The 9912-nt window shown below is 40.9% G+C and overlaps 1 protein-coding gene across 2 annotated transcripts in view; it reads right to left on the bottom strand.

The window, feature by feature from the left end:
* Positions 1-1392: 1392 nt before the first annotated feature.
* Mtmr2 (myotubularin related protein 2) overlaps positions 1393-9912 on the bottom strand; it is a 48607-nt gene continuing 40087 nt past the window's right edge. For both annotated transcript variants that reach the window (XM_032909640.1, XM_032909641.1), the window contains exons 10-15: positions 9656-9841; positions 8941-9147; positions 5825-5917; positions 4237-4350; positions 2785-2961; positions 1393-2384 (exon numbers count right to left, since the gene is read on the bottom strand). In XM_032909640.1, coding sequence (XP_032765531.1) covers positions 2223-2384; positions 2785-2961; positions 4237-4350; positions 5825-5917; positions 8941-9147; positions 9656-9841 — 939 coding nt within the window. In that variant the 3' untranslated portion in view covers positions 1393-2222. The remainder of the gene's footprint in view (positions 2385-2784; positions 2962-4236; positions 4351-5824; positions 5918-8940; positions 9148-9655; positions 9842-9912) is intronic.

Raw genomic sequence — 9912 nt, 5'->3', positions numbered from 1 at the left:
GCCACCTAACAAAGGCTTTATTTGTTATACAATCTCAAAAAGTGCATATTAGTCCCCTGACTGAGAGACAAGAATATTGATGTATGCTGTCATTCTTGTGCTTACAATGTTCCTGAATGGTTTAGACAGGCTGGTGAACATGTTAGCTAAGCACTAAAGTAATTGAGAAGGAGGTTGTGGTTTACAGTTGAATAGTATGAATTATTTGTGCCACTTGGGCACTGGAAGGCCCAATCTCTTGAATTAATTTTCTAGTTGTTAAGAACCCACATAGGGTAAGACTTTTTTTTTTTTTTTTTTTTTTTGAGATTGATGAATCTCCTGAAATTGTATATAAACTTTTACTTGTGTATGCAGTTTTCCGATGAGCAGGTTTGCAGCAACAATGAACTGAAAACAGTGAGCCCTAGACCCCAGGAAGGCGAGGAACTGCTCTAGTGACATGGTAAATATTCCAACCATTGGGTTGATTCCTTATTTGGATTTCAGGACCTTAAACTGTATAACTGTCATTTGAATGATAATGGCTCCAACTCCTAATCAGAAGAGTAATGGAAAGATTCTGAGTCCTACCTATCCCCAGCTGGATCCCAACTGTAGGCTTTGGGCTTTGATCGGCTTCAGTTTCTTGTTCATTCACTCATAGCAGAGCTCCTCTGTACTCTGTACAAGATGCCAATATGGATCCCACGCTGCATAAGAAAGGAGAGCTTTCATGCCGGTGGTGGGGGTGGGGAGGGAGGCAGAGGGGGTTTTAAGTCTACCAGGAATGCAGTTGAGTCCCACAGAAAGCTCATTTCGTGTACACATTCCACACTGAGGATTTCTTGGAGGTCACAGAAGATAGCTGAAGGTTTTGGATGGATGAGATAGATAGATAGATAGATAGATAGATAGATAGATAGATAGATAGATAGATAGATAGATAGATTTCCTTTAAGTCATACCAAGATGGTCAAAGGTTTCAATGAGGAAAACAGACTAGGGAGGAAAGTGAACTACTACAGAAACGTTAATTGAATGCTGGGAACATAATAGCACCTCAAAAATTTTTATAGCTAATACACCAATCAAATTAGTTGGTACCAATTTTTGTAGATACTGGGTACTGCTGGGGTACAGCTTTTGCCTGGCAAGTGTGAGGCTCTAAGTTCAATAGCCACATAAAAAGATGCAGGGAAGAGATCCGTGTGCATATATGTGTGATGTACTAATTTCAGCATCAGCATGGCTACAGTTCAAACCTAGAACAGTGGTTTTTACAGACCTAGAACAGTGGTTTTTACAGTCTGATTTTAGATGTCAAAGACGGGGGGCTCAAATTGGACAGTTGCAGATTAACATTTTGGGGGTGGAGGTGGGGAAGACACTTTAGACTACTGTGGACAAGGGTAAAGTTTGAAGTCATTTAATTAAAAGACCAAGTGGTAAGAAGCTCGTTTGTTACAGTACATTACATATGGCTCTTATACAGAGTGAAACAGACACCAGGAGTCAAGTGCTCACACCAGCACCCAGCTCAGGTGAGCAGAGAAGCCAGGCTTTACCTGCTGGCACCGAGACTAACTCACATGCAGAGCGGTCTTTGATAAAATGTTCATGTGAGATTTAAAGCTTGCCAATCAGCATTAAAGTGGGGTAATGGTAAGGTTTTAAAGTGTCTGTGGTATTTGTGATCAACATACAAATGGAAATTGGCTGACGGGAAAGAATATTTTTGAATTCCTGGATGACAGCTACTTTGTCCCTTCACCCCCAAAGCAAATATATAAGGCATCGTTTCCTAACTGCTGATTACAATGTCAGCAGCAATTTTAAGACAATGCTTTTTACTATATTAAATACCACAAAAAATGGGACAGTTGAGATCAAGGCTCGGTATGTATGCTCTCAGGTGCAAGAGCAGCCTTGCTTTTCTCCCCACCTAGAGCTCTTAGCAGTGCCTTTAAGACAGCTTTAAATGAAAAGCTGGCTCCCAGGGTGAGCACAGGACTGCAGTACTTTACTATTCTTTGGGGGATTTCAGATTAGTGTCATCTTTAATTACAAATGAGATCATCTTCATTGTCACTTGCACCGCTATGTTTCTAAACTCATCTAAGAGAGATTTGAAATAAATACAGCATCTGAAGGATTCTCCCATAGATGGGTTTAAAACACAGAAGGCTTTCTACGCATAAGGTGCTGTAATGTCAAGTTCCTGGCAACGATGCCTCGTTTTTTCATACGACAGTTTGGACAGGAGTCACACACTGTGCGGGAGAGCTGGCTCTCTCTGAAGAGGAGGTTGAGCGGTTGGAAATTTCTCTCTGAAGTTCCTCTACTTTTCTTTGAAGCTCTGCTCTTTTGGCAAGAAGTTCTTTGTATCTGCTGTGGATAGGTTCCTGCAAGAGCAAACAGAATCACTGCAACAGGAATCCAGGCAAACTTGAGGTCTTAACCTTCCCTGAGCTTTGTGGTATTGCCTGTTTAAGCAGCCGGACAGCCCCACCTCAGGTTCTTAGTGGAATAAACCTGTGCTTTGTTGTCACCTCTGCTTGATCTTTCAGTGACTTCACATGTCCCTGGAAGATGCTACTTTATACATATCATTTAGTTAAAACTCTTGAAGGACTATGGACCTGCAGTTTTTAGGCTTTTATAAAGTTATTTTCTTCTATACTGAAAGACCACACCACACAGAAAGATGTGTGCAATTGGGAAAGTCTTGTAACTAAGGACAGAGTGGGAAGTTTTGAGTGTGACAAACCTAGTGGGGTCATACTGTATATTGTACATGTGTACCTGTGGTTTCATCCGGGGGTTCCACCTTATATAATAGCCCACCCAGAGCTCTAGGTGGCGCATGCTGGCTACTGGGTAAAGGACATGATTGGAGTAGCTCCCAAAAAGAGGATTAGTGAAGTCTTCCAGCTGGCTGTTTATATAGGACCACAGTGACACTGTCTTCTTAGGAAGATTCTGCAAGAGGGAAAGAGTGGTAAAGATCCCCTCCCACATCAGCCATTTAGACCTTAGGTGAGACCTGTGTAGGGTTGTGGATTGTAAAAATTAAAAATAGAGAATGCTGGAAATAGGATCAGGATTCATCCACATGGGTAGATCCAAACCTTAGCTTCAAGGCACCCTCTCCTGTTCTCCCCATACACATGTACCACACATTTTTCCACGGACAAAAGAAGCATGCTCCACATGATTAAGTCAGTATTATTTATAACAGCCAAAATAAAGAACAACCCAAAGGACCCCCAACTGATGGGACATACACAATGGAAGATTGACCATTAAGAGGAAGTGCGTGGTATGACATAAATGTTGGGTAGTAATGAAAGGAACCAGACGCAAAGGTCACGTTGTGAGTGATCCCATTTAAATGAACTAGTCAACGTTTATATGAATGACTCCATTTAAACAAAGTGTTCACAAGTGGCCATCCATAGTGAAACCTAGTACTGCCCAAACCTGGGAGAACACGGACTAGCAGTTGTAGGATAATTTCGGTGTGATGAAAAATGCTCTAAATTAAATGGTGATGGCCCACAATTCTGTGGTTATACCATTGTATTGTCACTTTAAAGGCAAATTTTTTATTTAAATTTTATGATTTAAGACTTTTATCAAGGGTAGTTTCTCAAAAAACTGACTAATTAGAATACTGCTGTGGTATTTGTGACTATAGCCCACAATATACTGAAAGCCTACCAATGCATAGAAATATATTCACTATCAAGTATAACACCTGCAAAGTAGGCTCTTGGAAGAATTTATCTCCCTGTGTTACAGAAACAAGTGAACTCAGATGTCAGTGAGTCTAATGCCTGACCCTGGTAGTAAGGCTTTTCAGTGTGAGTGCTCTCCCAGAATAACCTGCTTTCTGACAAAGCTTTCAGAATGACAGCTGACATGCATGAGGGTCTACCAATACCACTAGGAGTGACACCTTTACAGAGAGTGGTTCTTTTGTTTTGCTATAGTAGCAGACTTGAACGCAGCGCTGACCCTGTATGTACTTCTCTAGCATCCTCTCTACACTTTCCTTCAAATTATTTTGAGATGATATGTGGTTTAATGGGCTGGATTCAGACTGTGATCCCTCAACCTTAGCCTCTGGAATATCTGGGGATATAAGTGTGATCCGTTATCCCTAGTTTGAGTTGAAATAATCAGTCCTTATCCACCTTGTGAGATACAATATAACAAACACATACCAAGTGAGAGTCAGAGATCATACTTTACCTCTTTTCCCCTCTGCTGTTCACTGTTACAGAGGAATGTCCCAAATAGACAGCTGTACAAGTGGTCCAGGATGGTAATGAGAAAATACTCATTGAATTCAAATGCGGTAGGGAACTGCAAATTGAGCACCACAAACTTGAGACGTTTTTCACGCACATTTATCCTGAGTAGATCTTTTATTATAGTATTTAGACATTTAAAACTACCTAAGCTATCGTGGCATTATCTGTTTTCCTTCCCAAGGTAAAGTCTCTCTCATGCAGTAAGTATTGAATGGTTTTGTGTTTGCTCTGCCTTGACACTATAATTGCCAGCCACTGATTTCTGACATGTAACAGTTCCAATGAGTCTGGCATTCTTTTAGTTTTCGACATGTCTTATTTCTAAGAATTAAAACTATCAAATGTGCCCAGCAAAGGCCATCAGCATATACACAGGAGTACCAGCGGTAAACTACAGCTGTGCAGATAACTTACTAGTCAACCTACCTGTTCTTAAAGTTCACGACTGGTAGCATTGGTGCAACTCCGAGTTCACCCTCAGTGGGTAATTTAATTTTTGGAGCCATTTTTGGAGGGCTGTCAAAGGAATTAAGGACTTCCCAGAGGTAGTAAAGGTTTAATTGAACCCAATCCTATTAATATCACAAAACCGTCCAAAACTTATTTGTAAATAAATCTATTAATTATGAGCTTTGTGTAAAACATTCTACAATGACCTAGGAAATACTGCCTTCATATTTTAGAGAAAGTCTCTGTTCAACCTAACTAAAAGCTATAGGGACATGTAGTTTACTGCTAAGCCTTCTTTAGATATGTGATTAACATATCTATGAGCTCCTTTCAACTTTTTGGGCCCCTTTCTTGATTTAGAATTATATCACATTTTTATACATCATGTTCCCATCCTACCCAAACAACACCCGAATCAGTTCTAACTCGCAGGTAATACCTGGTGACCTGGTTATGGGCTGGATTTTACCAATCCAGACAGCTGGGCCGTACCTTACTTGTCTTACTGGCATGTCTCCAGGGACAGAAACTGTGCCTAAAAGCTTAACCCTACTTCTGGCTAAGCCATTTTCAGACCCTACAACTCCGTATCCTATCATGAACCTTGCTAGACTGAGTCATTTACACAACTATTTCAAACAAGTCTGCTGCCTAAAGGCGGCTAAAGGGTTTCTAATAGCTCCATGATTGACAGGACCTAAGTCACCCCTGCCTTACACTTCTGCCCTAACACTTCTTCCTTTTAACATGGCTCAAAACAGTGCTTATTTTTGGCTGAAATTTGATGTAGTTTATTTGTTCATCTTCCTTAGCAAAGAAACAGAACTCTCAGTAAGCAAAGAACTTCATTTCAAAGGAGGAATACTTTTAATTTTTATCAGTGTCCTGTGCAAGATACCACTAGAATCCAAGTGTTTATTAATTGTTTATTAATACTGCCCTAAAAAACAAGTTTTAATACCCAACAATTACAACAGCTATTATCTCTGGGATTCTATCCAAGAATCATAAGCCAGTCAGGACCACTCTGAGCTTAGAGATGTGTGGGCAGGGTGTTAGCAGATGACGTGTTTTACCTGTCTTGTCATCTGCCAGACACAGTCAATGAACTGAAGGAAAACAGGTGATCTGTCTGCATCAGCATGGTTCTTATCGCCATGGCCAACTCTCTGAAGCAAAGACAAAGAAGTGTCACATGTAGGATATTTCACTTCTTAGATTGCTCTTTTCTCAAAGTATAATTTGGGCAGTACTTTTAATTTCTTCAGAACATCTTTTGAAAGTATTATAAAGTAAATACATCTTCACATATGCAAACTTCAGAAGACTACTTTAATAAATGAAACCTAGATTCTAAAACAGAGAAAGTCGTTAAGAGCCCAGATTTTTGTCTTAAAGATTTCACTTCTCTGTGGCAAGACATTTCTTATGGTCAGTCACTGGACAAAGGGCACCTAACTATATAGCACGAGTCTCAAGAACTTTCAGAAGTACTTGGATCTGCTCTTCACAGAAATGGGTTCCCACCCATGCAAGTGGAAAATCACAAAGCAGGGATCCATTCAAGAAGTTGGGGTATACAACTTCTCGGGCAGCTTTCAGTGTAAAAAGATACTGTCATAGTCCTAAGATGTTACTTTGGTTCACACTGCCCAGTGTGCAGTATTGGTACTCCTGGTCAAATGTGCCCTGCTGTTGGCTGTCAAACTGGGCAGTGGGGTGGGCCACAGCAGACTGTCTTCCATCTCGCTAGATGCTCACCACTGAAGGAAGAATGTCCAGTGTTCTCAGACAAGTATCATTGTTAGCAAAGCAGGGAAAATTAATGTTACTAAATAAACACTTTAATTAATGTGATAAAACCGAGAAGGTACACATTTCATCTGCTATTATCCTGTGCATCAGGATGAAACAAAATAACATTTTTAGCGTTAAGTATGGATCATAAGACTTGAGGATTTGAAGTTTTCCTTAAAGTGAAGTACAATGGACAGCATTTGTTGCTAATCATATGAAGATTAGCGTTTTAGTACACATTTGCCTTATCTACTTCTCTGATACAACCACATGCCTATGCCTCTCATAACAGTGGAACAAAATAACAGATCGGGAGGCTCTGTTTAACTGTGAGCTAGTATTTTCTGTGGAACAAAGGACAAAAAAATACCACCCCCCTGGATTTCACAACCTTTAAGACATTATATAAAGTAAATATCTGCTAAATTTTGACAGAGTTCAAAACATCCTTCAATTCTCCAAAAATGCTACTAAAGATACTGTCTACCTACATAGGAAAGGAAAAATCATTGTGTAGAGAAAACTGGGAAATGTAAGCTATTGGGAGAGATGCCTACCGTGCCTAATGTTATGTGACAGTTCACATTCAAAAGAGCCAACCAGTTTCAAGTGCCAGTTCCTTGGAGTTCCTTACAAATACTGTTAGTAAACCCTTCTAAAGACTAGGATTAAAGAGCATCCATGCAGACACCAAAACCCACATCCCTCAGTGACTTCTAGGCCTCTAATGTTCTGGCTTCTCCCTTAATTCAACTCTTGCCTTGTTCATCATCCATCCAATACCATGTAGAACAGAAGCCACTAACATCCCATTAATGAAGGTCACGAGCCCACGGCACAGTATGAGAAAGCAAAGGCGAAGAGCTTTCTCTTCAGGACATTACTGTTTTCCTAAATAACTGAGATAACTGTGGGCACCACACGTGTAGACAGCCTTAAGTAGCTAACATAGGCACACAGCTGGGACAGGAGAAAAAGAGCAAGGATGTGCATCCTGAAAAGCTTATAGGTGATGTAGGGACACAGCTCTGGCCAAGTACTGACGAATAACAACGAATGTTTCCCTTTGTCTCCAAAAGGAAGCAGGATGCCTCATTCCATCACCACGAAGAGATTCCAGCAGGGAGTCTAAGGGGGACCATGGCCTCAGGAAAGGGTATGAGCGTGCTTCTGGACATGTTAGTGAATCTGAGTACTAATTTGGTAGGTACACCTTAGCTGGTTGAGGTATAAACTTTGGATTCATGGCTAAACAAAAACTTTAATCCAACTAACACTCTCAAGACTTAATTTTGAAATTTACTGTAAAATCTGAGCCTAGTCCCAGTGGCACAGACAGGAAGCTAAGGCTGGAGGATCACAAGTAGAACTGTAAAGTAAATGTAGGCAAGACCCCCATGTCTCAGCACTTTAAGTGGTAGAGTGCTTGTCTAGACTATGTATCACCAGTTTTACGTAATAAATTTTGAATAGTACAGGGCTCAAAATTTTATCATGTCCAAGTTTATGGAAAGCATAAATAGGAAACTATATTTTGGTCCAAAGGAGTTAAATTGTAGTTAAACTTATTTTATTTTTACGTGTATAAGTGTATCTGCACATGAAGACTGACACCCAAGAGAGTCAGATCCTCTGGAATGACAGGCACTTGGGAGCCAGACCTGGGCTTGGAAATGAAATGAAATCCTTACAAGAGCAAGTGTTCTTAACCATTAAGACCCCAGATTTTTTTTTACATGATTACTTTAGTTCCAAATTACCTCAGGCATTGATCTATATTAGTAATACTAGTTTGTATAACTGAATTAGTATCTGTACCACTGTCATTCTTCTCACAATCCCACAGGGAAAGCTAGCAGTATTGTATAGCCTCATTTAGAGGGACAGCACCATGACTATTAGTGACAGTTTAATTTCTAGGCAGGGATCACAGAAGAGACAAGGTCAGACAACTAACAAATGCCCCACACTCTAACACTTTACCAAATATAGTACTCTTATGACTTCACTTGCTGAGTAAATGGCCAAATTTATACCTTGCACGAGATACATGTAAAAATTAAAAATGGAGGCTCAGGGTGGCTCAGTGAGAAAAGTATTTGCCACAAGAACATAAGACCTGAGTTTGGTCCAAATGCCTAAATAAAAGTTAGGCCCAATATGCATGCTGTAATCCCAGCATGGAGACTGAAATGGCAGCTCGCTTGGTTTGGCTGGCTAGCCGCCTACCCCAAATCTGGGGCCTCCCAAGGGTCAGTGAGGGATCATGTCTCTAAGTTAGAGTAAAGTAGAAAGTAACTGGGGAAGAAAACTAACCACCTCTGAGGTACACACAAATGCACAAGCCCACATGAGCACACAATGACCAAACCCAGTAAAATGAATTCTTACTCACTAGTTGGAATCGATGTCCAAAGCTTAGCCACTCTTTCTCCACAAGGACTTCAAATCCTCGTATGGTTCGATAGTATCCATCCAGCATGAGCATGGCCAGGGACGTGAGCTGAGCTGTGCGATCCCACCCATCACTGCAGTGCACCACCACAGACGTCTTCCCAGACTCCACCTTGTCAGCAATCCGAAGAGCCCCCGCAAGAATGAGCTGGAAACGAGTTTTACAATGAAAGTTAAAAAAAAAGTTAAGCACTTCTTAAAATAAACTAATACAGTTCTGTTAGATATATGACCTGCACAGATTGAGACTTCTGTCAGTCACAGGGAAAGAAGCATCAATCAACAATCAATACAAAGGAGGCAGGTGCCAAGGCTCATGCCTATAATCCCAGGAGTCTGAGGTTAAGGACTGCCTGGAACTTGTCTCAAAAACAGGCCAATAAATGAAGAACAGCATATTAAATGGACGGGAGTTGAGAACATAGAGAAGACTGGAATTGGATACAAGGTGGGAAGACTCAGAAGTGAAAGGCACACTATCATCTGGAGGATGGGGAGAATGCAGATGGATGGGAAAGAGGAAACAAGAAGCAGCCATTTCAGACCTGAGTGTGCAGTCATTGGCTCCACTACCCAGCAGGTCCTTCCCACTACGTTCCTTTCCAAGAGCCAAGGTAGACAGGGATGGAGGCTTTGACAGAGTAGCAGATACACACCTTGATGTGTTCCAGCCAGTGTGTAGATTCTAAGTTAGACAACCAGTGAGTTTCCTCAATGTTGGGGTACACAATCTCCTTAAGCTTCCGTAAGGATTCTCTCATAACATGGATATTATGAATGTCCAGGAAAACGAGTTCTGCATTTTGATAAGCGTCTTCACTTTCATAACCTCCGCCCTTTGCCTAGAAAAGGGCACACATCACAGAAAGTCATAAGAGTGCATAACCATCTTTATCCATTACAAAGTTCTATC

The sequence above is a fragment of the Rattus rattus genome, chromosome 8, assembly GCF_011064425.1.
Source record: "Rattus rattus isolate New Zealand chromosome 8, Rrattus_CSIRO_v1, whole genome shotgun sequence".
Lineage (NCBI taxonomy): Eukaryota > Metazoa > Chordata > Mammalia > Rodentia > Muridae > Rattus > Rattus rattus.
This window is presented reverse-complemented; position numbering and strand designations above follow the sequence as displayed.